At 39.5% G+C, this 18,448-nt stretch overlaps 1 protein-coding gene across 1 annotated transcript in view; it reads left to right on the top strand.

The window, feature by feature from the left end:
* DCTN4 (dynactin subunit 4) overlaps nt 1-12,455 on the top strand; it is a 30,364-nt gene extending 17,909 nt beyond the window's left edge. The window contains exons 9-13 of the mRNA XM_010961810.3: nt 1,422-1,495; nt 4,243-4,297; nt 5,321-5,428; nt 7,221-7,318; nt 9,852-12,455. Coding sequence (XP_010960112.1) covers nt 1,422-1,495; nt 4,243-4,297; nt 5,321-5,428; nt 7,221-7,318; nt 9,852-10,065 — 549 coding nt within the window. The 3' untranslated portion in view covers nt 10,066-12,455. The remainder of the gene's footprint in view (nt 1-1,421; nt 1,496-4,242; nt 4,298-5,320; nt 5,429-7,220; nt 7,319-9,851) is intronic.
* The last annotated feature ends 5,993 nt before the right edge of the window (nt 12,456-18,448 follow it).

Below are 18,448 nucleotides of genomic sequence, written 5' to 3'. Positions count from 1 at the left end.
GGTTAAGGGTGTAGTCCACAAGTAAGACAAATAAGCACAAACTATAAAGGAAAAAGTTCTATATTTGACACATTAAAAGTAAAAGTTGTACCTCTACTCCAAAGAAAACTCGAAGAAGTGAAAAGATAGGTCATAGACTGGGAAAAGTAATTTGTAAGGTATAATTAATGGAGAATTAGTATCCAAAATATGTGAAGAACTATAGCAAATCAGAAAGGAGGAGATACCCCAGTATAAAATAACCAGTAGTTACTAAGAAGCAATTTACAGCAGAGGAAATCCCAGTACCCAATAAATAGAAAAGATAATCGAATTTATGCAGTAATCAGGAAGAGTAGCTTAAAACTACAATGAGAAACCTTTTCATAATCAGCAGGTTGGCAAAAGTTAGCAGTTTGGCGGTGTCCATCAAAATAACAAATGCATGCACCCCTTTTAGGAAATTATCCTACAGATAGATTTATGTATGTGCGAAGTGATTTGTGTATAAGATTACTCATTGCTGCATTTTTTGTAGTAGCAAAATCATGGAAACATCCATCATTTTGGGTCTGGTTAAAAAAGTTATAGAAGTTGTTGTGGTAAGACAGAGGTACCTCTTTCTATGCTGGTATGTAATTCCAAGATAGATTCAGTGAAAAAAAAATAAGTTCTCTTTTATGTTATTGTGAAGAAGAAAGATGATGTATGCATATACTTATATGTGCATAGGCATCTGTGAGACAACACGTGAGAAACTGGTTGGCTCAGGGCAGATGAGCAGTGGGATAGGTAACTCTTATCTTTACGCTGTACCCTTTTTGTACTGTTAAAAATATTTTTTAGCCACATGCATATAGTGCCTATTCAAGAAAGTAAGTGTTACTGTATTTTAAAACATGAGATCTGGATTCACACTACTTGGATTTAAATCCCTGCTCCAAGTCTCATTGGTTCTGTGAAATTTACACAGATTATTTACGTTTCCTGTGCCCCATTTTCATCATCTGTGAAATAGGCACAATAATAATTATAGTACCAGCACCTGCCTCAATAAAGTTGATGTGATGCTTAAATACTCTTAAGCCAAGAATACGTATCTTTTAGGCTAGCAGAGAGGAAATAAAAAAGACTAATAAAATTAGTATAGAGGGAAACTCAGCAAAATACATAAGTACTCAGTATGTGTTAATTATTTTAGTAGTTTTGAAGCACTACAAGGTTATAATATTTGATAGTGTAGTTGCTTATTTCCAGAAGCCCCAAACATTTTTTGTATATCTTGGTTATCAGTAGTACATTATTTCAAAACACCTGTGGTCTTGGAGCAAAATGAAACCAAACTCTTAGTAAATGCTATTCTTCTGAATTTAGTAGCTCTTGAAATCAGCTGAGTGTGTTCTTATTTTCCTCTGATACATATTGTATTTTTTTCTTTTTAGAAATGTGAACATAATTTGAGCAAGCCAGAATTTAACCCAACATCTATCAAATTCAAAATCCAGCTGGTAGCTGTGTAAGTATTTGTATTTTGCAATTCGTGTTTTGGGTTATTGTTCTTTTGTGGGTTTTTTCCGATGTGAAATGTGGTTACTGTTAGCGTAAAAAAAGAAGAGGACCTATGTCAGAGTAATCTTGCTGTCGTGTTCCTGTTTGGTTTTGAGGTACATACCACATACCAGGAAGTTTAAGGCAATTCTGTAGACACAGAATCCAGGGTGTTTGTATCAAGGACATGTGACGGTGTGGTCTGTGGCATATGGTATGTTATTAGATGGAGGGTCAGTAGTCATCCATTACAAATGATAAACTACCTAAATTTGGGAATGATCATTTAAAAAATTAAAGTATAGCAGATTGAAGAATATGCCTGTAACAATGTTCATTTTATTTAACTGTGTTCTGGTATCGCTTTGTGGAGTGGGATAAGGTGGTTAAATTAGTGTTAACTCACTGAGACTTGTCAGTAGATTGGAATTTTGTGTTTGAAGCTGACTTATCAAAGAAGAAAAATTAGGAAATTATTGTCTTGACTTTAGGGTGAGAGAGCCCTTCCTAAGTAAGGTAGGAAGCTCAGAAACCCCTAAGGAAAATAGCCAGCTTTGACCTTAGCAGAAGAATATGAGTTGTAAAAAACAAAATTGACAACTTCCTGAGACAATATAGCAGTAGACAAGAAAGAATATTTGCTATTCCGTGATAAATAAAAGTTCAATATCCCTGGAATGGGCAGGGAGGGGGAGATGAGGTGGGGCAAAGGATTTGAACAGTTAGCTCACAGAGGAGAAATTTCATATGGCCAGTCAGTATGCAGAAATATGCTGACACTTGATAGGAAGAATTTTAAGGGTAATAAATGGTATTGAGTGCTTGTAAGAATGTGGGTGAATAGGCTTGCATACATTATTGGTAGGCTGTAAATTGCTAGTCTTCTTTTGGAGAGGGGCCCAGAGTATCAAAAACAAAATTACACAGACCTTTTAACCTGATCATACTGTCTCAGGAATCTGTTCCATAGGAACAGAAGCAATATATAAAGATACATTTATAAGGATGTGTGTTGTAGCATTTTACTGGCAAAAAAGCTAGAAACAATTGTAGTGTCAAGCTGATTAACCATTAACAAATAATTGATTAAATTGAGATACACTCTTGTGTAGAATATTATACAACAGTTAAAAAGAAATCACGGGCAGTCAGGATGGTAGAGAAGTGCTGGTCTGGTGAGTTGGGGAAAGAACTAGGAGGGCCAGATACGGGTTCTGTCACTTACAGAATTTGTCTAAACTTACTTCCCTCACGTCTGAAATGGGAATAACACCAGTCCTGCCTCTCTCTTGCGGTTGTTGAGAAGGATCGAATGAGCTGTTATGCTCATAAATGCTTTGTAAATGTAAAATCACCATGCAGTATGTTGTTTTCCTAACTACTCTTATTTAAAACATGACTGGCGAGGACTACAAAAATGGCACGGGAAGTCTGGTACGAACTCCTTCCTTAATTAAGGATTACGCTCGTTACAGAAATCCTGACTGGCAGGATGTTTTTCACATCAATTTCTTAAGCTTGCTTTGAAAAAAGTGCTTGTTTTCTGATAATGGCAGTCACCTGGGAATCTTCATACCTATGCTCTGGCCACACATCAGACCAGCTAAATCCAGATCCTTGACAGTGGAGCCCTTGAATTTGTATTAAGTTACTCAGGTAATCCTGATGTGATAATTCATGATAATCATGAAAAATACATAGTCTGAAGTTAAAATACCTTTCTGCCTCGATGCTACGATGCACTCCGACCTCCGCCCACTTACTGTGTTTCTGCCGTAGGTTTTGTCTTATGTTACTATAAGTACAATAACATTTATGTGGGCTGTTTGTTCCAGTTGCCTTTTGCATGTATTTAATTTATTCTTCACAATAACCTCAAGGTATACATACTTTTCACTGTCCTCATTTTATAACTGAGGAGACTAAGACACAAAGAGGTAAATACCTGCCCTACTCTTTACAAAGAAACATCTTGGTATATAAATGCTAAACTGTAGTTTGAACCTGGGCAGTTTTGGGTCCAGAACAAGCACATATAAGTATGATACTCTGTGGTCTTACTTAGAGAGGTAGCGTAACAGTGGTAAAGAGCAAGGACCCTGGAACCAGACTGCCTAGGTTTGAATTTGGCCACTTACCAACAAGCTACTTACCCTCCCAAGCCTAGTTTCTTCATCTTTGTAATGAGGATAATGGTAATACCTATCTTACGCAGTTGAAGTGAAGATTACATGAGTCAGTATTTGTAACGTACTTAAAAAACTGCCTGGCACTTAGTAAGTGCTATATAAAAGTGTTTGGTAAGTAAGTATGTGGTAGTGTTTTTACACCCCCTACCACGTGTTAAATCAATCTTGGATGTTGTAATCAGCTGCCTTACTGATTTACGGAAATGAATTAATAAAATCTTTAAAATATATATAATTATATATATATATATGTATAAGAAATACATATATAAGAAAGATACCTGCCATGATGCCCACATACATAGGCTCTAAACTAGAGGTATACATAGATTTCAGAAAGAGTGCATTACCAGTTTGGTTTCATGTCTTAAGTTCTTAAATGATACAAATCTTTAAAATTCTTTTTCTCTGACATGTTCTAGTTAACATGAAGAAATCCTTTCTTTGCTGCACTAGCTTTTAAAAAAAAAGTGATAATTTTGAGAGACTCTGGTGAACATTAATGCATTTTTTTATTCATGCATAGCAATTATATCCCAGAAGTGAGAATCATGTCAATTCCCAACCTTCGCTACATGAAGGTTAGTACCATGCTTATTAATAGGAAGAGAAAGGATTAGTCAGGAACGTGTGCGTGTGTGTGTGGTAGCTGTGTGTGTTTGGCATGGGATGCAATGAGCAAAGATAGAAAACAAGAAAGTTTGAAATAATAAAGGGACTGAGATTTTAAACGTCTTTAAACTGGGATTCTTGACAACAGCATCTTTGAAATATATGCAGAAGGAGCAGTGTGCACATTACACAGAGGGGGAATCATGGGGAAAGAAAGGAGATGTTGGACCCCTCGGGCATGTTCAGCTCTCCTCCAGCCGGGTTCTGCACCATCTCGTGTGTGTGTATGTATGAGATAACAGGAGTCAATTAGATTTCTTCTTGCCACAGCCCCTTTCTTCTTTGATGTACTTATCTCCCACACACACCTCCCAACTAATTACAAAATACTCTGCTGCAGCCTCTTTTGTTATTTCATGCTGCTCATAAAGACATTTTTATAGTCCATGTTCATTTTAAAGATTTTTTTTTTTTTTGCTAATCTCAAGAGCACACCAAACAAGGGCAAATTATGGTTCAAAAAAATCTTAAGTCTTTTACAGTCTTAATGTGCCATTTTTTTCTCTATTAATACACTTGGCTAGCCTTTGACTCCCATGGTTTATTTATGAGGGCTTCCTTCTTTTTAGTCCTGAAGTGGCAACCTGGGTAGGGTAAGAGACGTAAACTTTAAACAGTCACTTGGATGCTATATATTCTTCAGAATTTCTGGATCTAATGACTGGCCCTTTCTGTGGGATCTGTTCCATTTCCTCAGTGAAACAGCAGCTTCAGAGAGTATACAGCTTGACATAAGTACTAGACTAGGAGTTGGTGAGCACTTTGAGAATGCAGTGATATGGAAGTATAGGTGGGTGTTAGTGCTCAAGAGTAATGGTGGGGGGTGGAGGGCGGAGCGGATGGGGATTTTGTGAAATCGGCATCTAAGAAAGTGGACCTAGGTGGCAGCAGTGGAACATGTCTGAGAGATGCCTTTCCTCTTCCCTCCCCAGGAGAGTCAGGTCCTCCTGACTCTTACGAATCCCGTGGAGAACCTCACCCATGTGACTCTATTGGAGTGCGAGGAGGGGGACCCTGATGATATCAACAGCACCGCTAAGGTAGGAGCATTTTGCCTCATGTCGACAGACCCTGACTTTTCCTGGGGTGGCCTCATTTGGCCTGGCTTAAAGGACTTCACGCTGTCTCACTTTCACATCCAGGCACTCATCAAGTTCTTTTGATTTCACTTCTTCAGTTTTTTACTTTGTCTGCAAACACATTGCCACTGCCCTTTTTGAAGGTCTCGTCATTTCTTACCTGGAAGGTGACAGTAACTTTCTGACTGACTGTTTTTAGTGCCCCCCCCCCCTTTTGCATTGCAGCCCATCTTCTGTCTTGCCCTTAGGATGCTCTTTCTAAAATCTAACTTTGATGATGGCATGCTGCTTGTTTGGTGTCCCTCTGACTTTGGGATGAAGTCTAAATTCTTTGGCACAGTTTAAGAGCCCCTTACTGTCCTCACCTCTCTTTTCTTCCGAGATTATCTTCCCTGAGACCCCCATATCTAGCATTCTCCACGTTGTACATACTAATGGTTGAGATCCAAGCAGATCCAGTGGGTCATAAACTTTCATGCTGGAGAAATGCATTTTCCATTCGTTTTATTTAGAATTCCTCCTTCCTACCCCGACTCCCCTGACGTACGTGCCCACACCTCTCTTTCTGTCTGTGCATACTCATTATTCAAGACTCGAAGTGTCATTTCCTTTTTAAAGTTAGCGTGCCTTTACTAAACACCCTCTGCTTACATAGAATATACATAGCACTAACTACATATTAGAATAGGTGACTTTGACTTTCAGTGTTAGTGGAATGAATGAAATGTGGCCTTTCTCCATTTTGCTACTTCATGATTCATTTAGTACTTGAAATTATAGATCAAGAACTTTTCTCTATAGGCCATCTACTGCTGACTCAACATAATACTCATAACAAAAATTGGTAGAAAGGATACCTGTATCTTTAAATACCTGTATCTTTAAATAGCTGTTATTCAAGTAATCCTTAGTAGAGAATTTATCTCTTTTTTCCCTTATGCTTTTTAATGATTTCACTTACTAGCATCACTTCCAAAGAGAGATGACACTCATCTGTCCTTGCTCCTTTTTTAAATAACACTGATGATCTGTGCCAGTGAGGATAGAGACAGAAATAAGTGTTTAATAAGTATACCCAACTTACGAATTTGCTGTTTCTCTCTTTACAGCTCCCCAGCCACCTTTATATCTGAAATTAGATATAAATTAGATATGAAATTAGATGTAATTAGAAATGTGATTCATGATGTTATCTATTAACCTCTAACACAGCAAAGTTGAAGCCTGGTTACAACATAAGGATAAGTCTGAAGAATGCTTGTTTCCCATGGCAGTAAACATACCCAGTATCCCCAGCTTCAGAAAATATGTTGGAGCCACTTTCTCCTTCATGTTTTTCCTTTTTAAAAAGAAAATGAGGAACTATTTCAGATGTACCACAAAATATAAAGAGTGATATAGCAAACACCCATGTACCCCAACCCCCTTAAGAAATAAAACATTAAAGACACAGTTGAAGCCCCCGTGTCCTCCCCACCTGAGTTCCCCCTTGCAGCCCCAAAGAAGTAAGCACTCATTTGACTTTATCATTCCCTGAAACTACTTTGTTCTTGTTCTTTTACTAGAAATGTCTGTATTCCTATACAACATGTTTTTAAGCTTTTTATAAGTAAAAGAAAGTTGTGTTTCTTGAAACTTGCTGCTTTACTTCTGTATGTCTAGGTCGGTGCAATACTTGGCTGTATTCCGTTGAATGAATGTTTTATGATACAGCGATCCCTTCTGAGGCAGGCCTCTCTCTGTTGCTCTCCAGGTGGTGGTGCCCCCCAAAGAGCTTGTTTTAGCTGGCAAGGATGCAGCAGCAGAGTATGATGAGTTGGCAGAACCCCAGGACTTTCAGGATGATCCTGAGTGAGTGATCATTTTGTAACACACCCCCACCGCCACACACACACACCACACACCACAACTGGCTGATACAGGAGGCCCACTCATAGATCTGTTTTCTTATCTGAATTTTTAAAATAACTTTTTTCTTCCTATTTATAAAAATAATTACTATAGAAATTGGATATGTGTGTGTGTGTGTATATATATATATAAAACCATGAAGAAGAAAATAAAATCCCACCACCAGAGATAAGCACATTTCCATCTTTGGGATCGTTCTGTAAGCACAGTTTTTTAACGTGTGTTTCTTTCCCATGTTAAAATATTTTCAAGTGTGTGATTTTTAATGGTTGTGGATAGAATATAGTATTCTATCCCAAAAGATTTATCATTGAATTTGTCCCCTGCCTTTTCCCCTTAGAGTATTTAATAGATTTTACTCTCTCATAACTAATAAGTTAAAAACCAAGCCTTTCCCGGATGAGGAATACATCAGTCAGTTTCTAGTCTAAAAACAGAAATCACATCAGTTATTTTAGCAGAGAGAATATAATATAAAAGATTTGTTAACTAAGTAACTTCAGAGGTTAAAAACAATTCTGAAGAATCCCAGAGATGGCAATTTTATGAAGCAGTTACCACCTCTAGGGCTGAGGAAACAAAGGGAAATGGCTAAAATGATTAAAATTTAGAAGCCTGAAGGAGAAGCCCCATGGAGCTGAAACTCAGACCTCTGGGAAATAGGGGAGGGGACACTGCATGTCTGGTGCTGGCACTCAGGCTGGCAGAGATGGGGCATGCTGAAGCTGACTATGCAGTTGGAAAACTGCACCTGGCTACTGCCGCTTCCTGAGTGAAGAAGCCCTGCTGGAGTGCTGCCCACACGGACCACACCCAGACAGGAAGCCCACAGGGACGAGCAAGCCCCTTCCTCCCGCAGGCTTCTGGTCTCCTTTAGAGCCCCTGAAGGGAGGCTGACAGCGAGCCAGCCTACCAAGCAGAAATGTGCTTAGCAGAACCCTGTGTCACAAAGCAAGACATAGAAGGTGGACTTGGAGCTGAAAAGCAGTAGCATTTAATACATTGGCATAAGGAATATTTAAGGTTTTTTAACAGAATGATCAAAAGCTCCCTCAGCACAGTATTGGAAAGAGGAAATAACATGTGATGAGTTAGAAAAACAAAGTGAGATTAGTACAGTGATTACCAAACTTGGGTTAACGTAGGCCCCAGGGTGAGTATTTTGTTTTAAAATTTTTTTTAAATTCTATAGAGTGCCAGACCCCAGAGCTTCTCTTTAGCAGGTCTAGGTAGGCACCAGGAATCTGAATTGAAAAATAAAAGCTTCCCAGATATCAGTGGTTACCTGGGAAGTTAAGGGTAGAAAACCTTTTTCTTTTACTATTTTTAACTGAATTTTTAAAAAATGAATCTGATATAAATTGAAGGTTTGGTTAGTGACTACAAAAATGCATTGAGTTACTGTAGTACAAAATGCATTCCTTGCTTTTGTGGGTCCTGAATTAAATTACATTAATTAAGAACAGAAATTTGTTAGGTCGAGGTAAACCTCTGGAAAGATCATACAAGATAAGAAATTCCAGTCAGATTACATGACAGATAAATGAAAGGCTGAATTAATTATATTTCACATTATTATACTTTATAGGACTTCCAGATATCTGGAAATTAATAGTACAGAATACTAGGTAATATGTAAATATTTAATTTCAGTAATTTTTCTTAGAGTAATTGAGTATCATTTGGCTAGTAGATCAAGTTCTGTTTGTTTCATTTCCTTTTTACTTTTTGAAGCTAAGTTTTCAAAACACAAACTTCAAGTGCATATCAGAGAAAACTGAAATGGAAACTTCAGCTAAAGAGATTTTTTTTTCCTGTTCTAAAAATTCCTAATTTACAGAAGTTATTTTACAAAATACACTGATTGTTGTTATTCCAGAAATTCCTTTAAAGCTCCGAGTTAGGATTCGTCTATATCCTATAGAAATATTACCACATGTATATAAAGGTTAATGTGAAAGGATGCTTATGACAGGAAAACTGGCAACAGCCTTGGTGTATACCAGTTATGGTAAACAGTAGAATGCTGTGCACCCATTAAGCAGAAAAGAGAAGATATTTACCAACATGGACAGGTGTTTTTGATAAATAGAGTGGAAAAAAAAAAAAAAGCAAATTACAGAACAGTATGTCCCTTTTGTGTTAGTTAAAAAAGCAGAAAAGTGTAAGCTCACAGAAAAATATCTGGTAGGTTGAGAGCCAGACTGTTTACAGTTTTTCTTTGTATGCTGAGGAGGGAAAGAAGAGGAAAGACTTACTTTTTCCCATTTAAGTTTTTATGACTATATTTTCTGTAATATTGAAAAAAAAATGAGATCAACATTTTGCTGAAGAAACTCTTCATTGTCCTTAAAAGGGATGGTGATCATATCTTGTCATCAGAGATTTCCTGTTGGACCATAAAATGACTGTGAGTCTAACTGGCTTTGCTGACTCGTGACCTGCCTAATACTGTGCTTCTTTCCTTCCGTAGCATTATAGCCTTCAGAAAGGCCAACAAAGTGGGTATTTTCATCAAGGTGACCCCACAACGTGAAGAGGGCGAAGTGACCGTGTGCTTTAAGATGAAGCACGATTTTAAAAACCTGGCAGCCCCCATCCGTCCCATCGAGGAAAGTGACCAGGGCACAGAAGTCATCTGGCTCACCCAGCATGTGGAACTCAGCCTGGGTCCGCTTCTTCCTTAAAATGTTCCCCTGGGGGGCAGATCCCAAAGGAAAGTATCACCATGAACCCACGTTAAGATATGGAAGCCGCTGCTTCTTTGGGCCTTGTTTATAATGCAGTATCCATGCACTACTGAATCCTGTTCCTAGGAGGGTGGGGGCCTAGACACGGCATTAGGAACACAGGGTGACTGCTGTTCCTCTGGCTCTCTCTTCTGTTAACACCTGTGAGTCTGTGTCTCCCTCACTGAACCCTGCACGTTAACTAACAACAGCATAGTTCCAAACCAAGAAAGCAAGTGGCTGTTCCTTGCAGTGGCATTAGATTGACCACTTGAGAAACTGACCATACTATCTCCCGATCTGGTCTCATAAGGGATCCCAATCTCACAGATGAAACTTAAAATAATGAAAGGTAGACCTGCTGTTGATGACCCAGCATTGGTCTCAGCGCACCAACTGCTTTTTTGTATTCCATTAGATTTAATCTAGCTCTCTAAATATATCCCTTCACTTGCCGTCCTGGCTCCCATCTTGCCATAGAGTTCCATTTGATGGGAAATAGAATTGTCACATTGTCTTTTGTTTTGTGATGATTGGAAAAACCTGTGACATGGTTAAGGCACCCTCATTTGCCCTCTTTTAAGTAAATATAGGATACTTATTTATTAACTTGCCCTTAAAATGTTTTTCCCAGTAGAATATGGACTTTTTTTTTTTAGGGGAGAATTTGAGAAGCAAACAATTACATGTCATGGTGGGGGCAAACTCCATTCATTTTAACTGTTGGCACAATGTCCAGGGGTTGATGCTGCCACAGGGGGGCAGTCTTTGTCTTTCTCCCTACCCTTTCTCCTCTGTTCTGCCTCTAATTCAGTAAGTTGTTCTGAGTATTTGGGATCTGGACAGAGCCCAAAGAAAACTTGGTGGACAAGTTCACTTTTGGAATGCAGAAAACATTTTGAAGGTTAGATGTTTAGCATGATCTGAACTAATGTTCTTTCCGTTGATTTGAAGGGGGAATTAATAACCTCTTGATCCAAAACTGGAAATTAAGAAAAAGAACCTTCCCTGGTTTGAGACTTTTATCATACAGTGTGTCAAATAAGACCATTCTGACCGGAAACTGTCAAGTAGTTCAGCAAGTAGTGCAGAATACTTGCCTAACAGCGCACATGCTGTTTTCACTGGGTTTCCTGGAGTTGGGTTGCTAACCTTAATTTCTGTGATGTTTTGTGAAATGAGACTTGACAAAGTAGACCACCAGCTGCACCACGTTTTCTGCTAATGTATTGTTAGCAAGTGGCCAACAGACTTCGGGGGAAAAGAGAAATTTCCTGTTTACCGTGGTTTTGTTTTTAAGTTAAAGCCTTTAGTTTAAAAAAAATTACGAGATATATATATAGTAATCTAGAATACAGACAGGACATAGTAACTCATCAGCTCCCCTTGGAAGATAAAAGTATTAAGGAAGCCTTTGAAAGACACTAACTAGTACTCTTAACGATCAAGCCAATATTATGAAACAATATCCCGCAGAGTAATATATATACTGCAGTGTAAGAAAAAACTACTCGTATCTCTAATATTAAGACAGTAATAAGGCTTAGCATCTTAGGAGTTGGGGCAGGAGGTTGTGTAATGACAAATTTGCACACTTTTTGTGACCCCACGAAGTGTCAAATTAGTTTGTGTTTCACTACGTGCTAGCGCCTTCTGTGACGCCAATGCTCCATATCTGCCAGCGGAGGAGATGGGCATCCAGGTGGAGAACAGCTTCCTATGTTTACACGCTTGCGTAGACTACACATAGTTGTGCATTCATGGCGGATAGCTGGTATTTGTTCCCAGAAGTAGTGTTGAAGTAATGGGTCTCATCACCCCCATGTGACACAGAAACACAAAAACACTTTTGATCATAGACATTTTTTTTCCCTCAGAAGCCAAATTAACTTGTAGAATAACAGAGCCTTTATTTAATGTTTCCTCAAGATAGTTTCAGTGCAAGCTGGTAATTCTGTGTGTTAGTAGAAATGGTTCAATAACCTACAGCTGGCAAATTTGGAATTTTATTTGTTCCTTTTTTATATTAGATCAGGTGCAAGATTTTTAAAGCGTAGTCAGTGTGTGCCACTGCAGGTGAATTAGATGTCATTAGCACTAGAAACTACAATTTGGGGAACTTAAGGCTAAGTGAATTTGAATTTGTGATTTGATTAGCCCACCACAGTTTTCTTTTGTTCAAAGTGCTTATAGGCGTAATGAGCTAAATGTCATGCATATTTGTGAAGAAGCATCCTTTTTGGTCCCTTTTGGGAATGAGAGACACTCCTTGATCTTTATGAATGACAGGTTACTGTTTTGCCTTACTGCTTAACTTAATGTAGTGAAATAAAGCAGACAAAGCTTGAGTCTGTTTTCTGTTTGGTTTCATGGAGACTGATTGGAACAGCATGACGGGTGGACTCAGCAGTTAGCTTGAGAGTCAGTGGGGCGTGCTCCCTCCTTCCATTTCTCCAGATGAACTAAGCTGAAACCTCATCAAGTGACTTCACTGTAACATTACATAGATAGATGTTGCTTGCGCTCCTCATGAACATATTCTCAGAACCATTATGTAAATGTTATGTTGTTAGGCCTCTATCAGCTTTGATCCTGGGTCATTGCTCCCAAAGACAGCCTTTTAAATGTACAAAATGGCCCAACCCTCACAAGTAGCCACTCATCCACTTCCATCTGCACTCAGCTTTTCCCTCCTTTTATGTAGATGAATTGTTCATGTTCTTCTGTCTAAAGCCAGCCCCACCGCTTACTGCACTCAATTTCATACCCTTAGCTATTCAAGGACATCGCTTCAGCCATTTCTCCCCCTCCGTCTCCTCCATCATTTCCATCAGCGTTTCTCTTACCTTAAAAAAAAAGAAATTGACCTTACACCCCTCTTCAGCCACCACCCCATTCTTCTGTTCCCTTTACAGCAAAACTCCTAACTCTGCCTTCCAGTTTCTCCTCCCATTCTCACCTGAACCCATTCCACTGAGGCTGCCACCCCTACCACGTAACCAAGCTGTTCTTGTCAAGGTCCCCAACGATCTACACCATTAAATATAATGGTCTGTTCTCAGTCCTTATCTGTTTAGTCTTTGAGTAGCATCTGACAGCTGAAGTCTCCCTGCATGAAAGAGTAACTTGGTTTCTAAAACACAACTCTCCTGGTTTTCCTTCTGCCTTACTAGCAGCTTTTCTTCTGTATCCTTTGCTAGTTCTTTCCCATCTTCCCAGCCTTGGGGTGTACCAGGTCTCATTTCTTACAGTGCTTTTCTCTCTACACTCACTCTTAGTGATCTCACCCAGTTTTTAGGCCATTTCCCAAATTTACATACCAACTCTTGTCTCTGAAAGTCTAAGAAGACCACAGCCTGGATTTTCTGTTACCACCACCTCTGCCTCTCTAGCATTCGTCCCTAACTAGATGGCAGTTGTATCCCGTCAACTGCTCACAACAAAAACCTTGGCATCGCCCTTGACTCTAACATGCCACAGCCAATGTCAGCAAACACTTTTAACTCTGATTTCAAACTGTGACCACTTCACAGCCTCTCCAGCATTACTGTCCTGGGCCAAATCACCGTCATCTACATTGAGCTCTAGATAATGATTTACAGTAGCATCTAAACTGGTCTTGAAGCCACTCTGGTCCCTGCCCCACTGTTGTCACTTTTCAACGTTGCAACCAGAGTGATTAAGTCATTTCTCTGCTTAAAATCCTTAGGCTTCTTAAGACACTGTGTCTTCCACTTCTCTTGGGTTTCTGGCTCTGAGAGAAGCTAGCTGTCATGTCATGAAGACATTCAGCCAGCTCTATGAAGAGGTCCAGAACCACTCAGCTAAACTGCTCCCAAATTCCTGACTCAGAAACTACATGAGATAATAAATATTTGTTGTTATCTTGAAAAAACAAAATTCTCAGGCTTCTTAGTTTGCTCAAGAGCAAAACACAGAGTCCCTACAATAGCTGAGGAGGTCCTACATGACCTGAAACTCACTGCCCACCCCTGCCTCCCCAGATTCATCTACTGCTTCCCAGTGCTCACTCCACCTCAGCCACATGAACCTCTGACAGCTGAAGTCACCCCAGGAGGTGGCCTCTTCGGGTCTTTGCACTGGCTGTTTCCTCTGTCTGGAAAGCCCTTCTCCCAGATACCTATATAATTCAGACCCCTGCCTGTCAGGTCTTTACTTGCATGTTTCCTACTTAGGTTTCCCCTGACCTCCTTATTTAATAATGTAAACTGCCCTCCCCGAAACACATATCCCCCTTCTTTGTGTCTTTTTTTCCCCGTAGCGCTAATCATCAAACAGCATTACATACTTTGCTTTTGGATTCATCTTACTAGAACTTAAGCTTCATAGAATAGGGATTTTTATCTTTTTTTTAATTGATGTATCTGCAGAGCCTAGAGCAATGCCTGGAAAATAGCGGGCAACCCATATTTGTTAAATAAATAAAGTAATACCATCACCCTTTCCCTTATTTATATAACTATTGATCCCTTATCTTTTAAAAAAAAATATCCACATGCCTCTTTTTGTCATACACCTAACATCTTACCTGCCTTGAGCTTTCTTGTTCTGGTGTTACCTCCACCTGGGATACTCTTCCTTCTCTGTCCCATCTCTCCTTTAGTCCCATCGAGGTGTAATCTTAATCTGTAGTGCTTACCTCTCCAGGGCATTTACCTCTTCCTAGTATTGGGTTTTGTATGTGTGTAGCTCCTTTACTGGATTGCAGACTCCCGCAGAGCCAAATCCAGGCCCCTTTGTCATCTTTTTCCCCTATATTCCATTCAAAGGGTAGCCTGGAGTAAACTCAAACTCGGCTAAGTTACCTGTTCAGCTGCAATGTAGTTGATCCTTGAACAACGCAGGGATTAGGGGCCCCAGTGCTGGGGCAGTCAAAAATCTGTATAACTCTGCCATTGGCCCTCTGTATCTGAAGTTCCGTATCTGTGGATTCAACCAACTATAGATTGTGTAGTACTTGTATGTATTTGGTCGGGGGAAAAAATGTGTGTTAAGTGGACCCATGCGGTTCAAACCTGTGTTGTTCACGGGTCAACTGTAATTAACTTCATCCCCATTTCCTGGTGGTCAGGGACATATATAGTGAAATATAGTTCACAATACAAGCCACCTGTAAGACGATGACTAAGTATTAAGTGAAAGTAACATTAAATAATATGGAACCAAAGAGTGAGACAGTTGTTTCATTTGCACGCCCTGTGCCCTGGCCACCTCTTCTCCTCCATCCTTCTGGTTAAATCAGGGATGAAGTATCAGTTCTCTTATGTATGCTTTTTTACAAAAAAAAAAAAAAAAAAAAAGGCTTCTGGCTCAGAGCCCTTGACAGACAACAGTTCTATTTACTAAAAAAAATTGTTTCATTTTCATCATACTTGTTCTTAAGGCTACATCTACACGTGTGACACTAATTTTCCATTTACAGAAGTGATCAAAAATGTTCCTCTTAAAAACATATTTAAGTAAAATGGGGAGACTCAGGAGTTCCACTTGTGCCTGTGATGTAGATATCTGAAAAGAAAGTCACCCCAACTCAAACAAAAAAAGTGTATAGGTTACAAAATCTGACATTTTATTGGATCTTTAAGAGAGCTGATGTGGCAGGGCAGTCAAATAGCCTGAATGTCAAGGAAGGACAAATCCCTCCAAGGAGAGAGTGGGTGCAGACTGGCTCACCTGCAGCAGAGCACGGGAGGAAGAAGTGCTGACCACCATGCAAGCAGGTGAGAGGAAATCAACTAAAATGTTAAAGAATTGCTAAAGAACAAACTGGGGCTAACAGGACAGTATAAAACCCCCGGGCACCTGTGACATCAAGGGATCTCGCATGCGCTCACAAGCTCTTTCCAAAACCACCAGGTATGGGAGTGCTGGAGCCTCCGTAGGTTTGGAGGCTTGCAAAGGAAAGGAGGCATAGGAAAGGCACGAAATCTTGCCTCTCCCTGCGTAGGCCCTTCCCTCATTAGGACCAAAATGGCCTAAACCACTGGGGGAGAAGCAGAAAAATCTGTCTCCCCAGCGCACAGATAAAGCCCCACTGCTGCGGGGGCAAGGTAAGAAAAAAACCTCAACCCTTGGGAGGGACAGGATTCAGTCCTGAGCCCCAGGATTTTATATTAATACCATTAAAGTCCTCCTGCCACTGCAAGAGGGGCAGGAAAATCCCCTACAAGACCAGCCACTGACACAAGTCATGGTTTGGCTGCCACAGACAGGAGGGGCAAGAATGCTGAGAAAAGACCCATTCCCAGGGCCTGGGCATAAAGGACATAACTGAAGACTGAGGCTGAATTAGAACAAAGAAACACTGACTCCTCCCCCACTACCAACCGAGCAAGCAGCTGGTAACAAACATCAGCTGCTAGGGGTGTGGGCAAGGGGGTAGGGACCACCACTATGGTGCCGGTGTGCAGGACAGCTGAAAGCTAAGGATAAAGTACGAACACTTGAGAACACTTCTTCAGCCCCAACCTAAAACACGAAATAACGCTAGCAGATGCGAAATCTCTTGGTACACTGAAGGCCATGATAGCAACAACAAAACCCAAACCTAGCTCAATTCTTGACAAGATTGACCAAACTCCACACAAATGGCCTTAGAGAAGAAGAGGCTTGCCTGTTTCCAAGCATTAATACTACTTACTTCAGTCTCTACTGTTATATAAGTGATGACTGGCATTCAATAAAAAATTTGAGATACACAAAGAAGTAAGAAAAATCAACCCATCTGTGATAGACAAAATAATCAACAAGACCATATACAGACATGACCCAGATGTTGAAACTATTGGACAGGGACTTAAACTGATTAACATGTTGAAGATCTAGTTGAAAATATGTATAATATGCACGAATAGACTTCGGCAGAGAGGTAGAAATTATAAGAAGGAGACAAATTGAAATAAAAACCACAGGATCAAAGATAACTCTTACAGGATCATCAGAAGACCTTGTCATGCCTGAGGAAATAATCAAGAATCTTGGAAACAGGTCAATAGAAATTACCCAAACTGAAACCCCCCAAAAGAAAATAATAGAGTATTCAAGATCTATGGGATGATATCAAATGGTCCAATGTGTAATTGGAGTCCCAGGTGGAGAAGAAACTGGGCAGAAAAATATTTAAAGAGACAATGCCTAAGAATTTTCACAACACAAGGAAGGACAACAAACCACAGATGCCCGAAGTTCGCTCAGATTAATCCAGGCACTTCTCATACAGGGAAAAATATACTTACTATTTTATCAAGTAATCCCACTCCTAGGTATTTACACACGGAAAATGAAAACCTATGTCTATACAACAACCTGTACGTGAATGTTTTTAATAGCTATATTTATATTCATTGAAATCTGGAACAATTTAAATAACCATTAACTGACAATTTTTTTAACCCCCTGGTACCGCCATACAATGGACTTTTCAACAATAAAAAGGAACAAATCACTAATACATGTAACAATATGGATGGATTTCAAATATATGCCAATAGAAAGACATCAGATCCAAAAGGCTATATAAGATCCCATTTATGATATTCTGGAAATGGCAAAACTATGGGGAAAAAACAGATCAGTGGTTGCCATGGACCAACTGTTGAGAATCGTGGATTCACTGAGTACAAGGGAAATTTTCAGGATGATGGAACTATTGTATACTTGTGGTAAATATATGTAAAAATTTGTAACTGTACAACTAAAAAGGGTAAAATTTTACTGTACGCAAATTATACTTTAAACCTGATTTTTAAGAAATGAGGGGACAGACATGTCAAAAATTACGGATATGGGAAAAATTATGAAAGTGGTACCAAAACACTTGAAATTCATGAAATATTGGCAGAGTGGCTGTGGGTTGTTCCAAAAATGTTGTAACAATAAATGTATTGATCCATAAGACCCTTTTCATTTCAGAAGCTGGAAAAACAGTACTACTCTCTTTGGATTTGTGGCTTCACCATTTTTTCAGCTACATGACCAGAAGCAAGTTGCTTGATTCCTCTAAACCTCAATTTCCTTCTATAAAGGAGGTACAATCATACTTGCCTAGAGGGTAGTGGTTGCCAGATAAAATACAGGACATCCTGCTAGATTTGACTTTCAGATAAACGAGTCACTGTTTAGTATACTTATGTTTGGAACATATTTATACTAAACTAGGGTTCACTGTTTATCTGAAATTTAAATGTAACTAGACATTCTGGGTTTTGCTTGCTAAATCTGGCAACCCTATAGAGGGGCTATTTTGGGAGTTAAGACTCTGTCACAGCAAGACGTTCCCCCACCGTTTGGTATAAGCGCTCAGTGAGGGCTAACGCTATTT

Source organism: Camelus bactrianus, chromosome 3, assembly GCF_048773025.1.
Source record: "Camelus bactrianus isolate YW-2024 breed Bactrian camel chromosome 3, ASM4877302v1, whole genome shotgun sequence".
Taxonomy (NCBI): Eukaryota; Metazoa; Chordata; class Mammalia; order Artiodactyla; family Camelidae; genus Camelus; species Camelus bactrianus.
The sequence above is the reverse complement of the archived record's forward strand: the minus strand, read 5'-3'. Positions and strand labels throughout refer to the sequence as shown.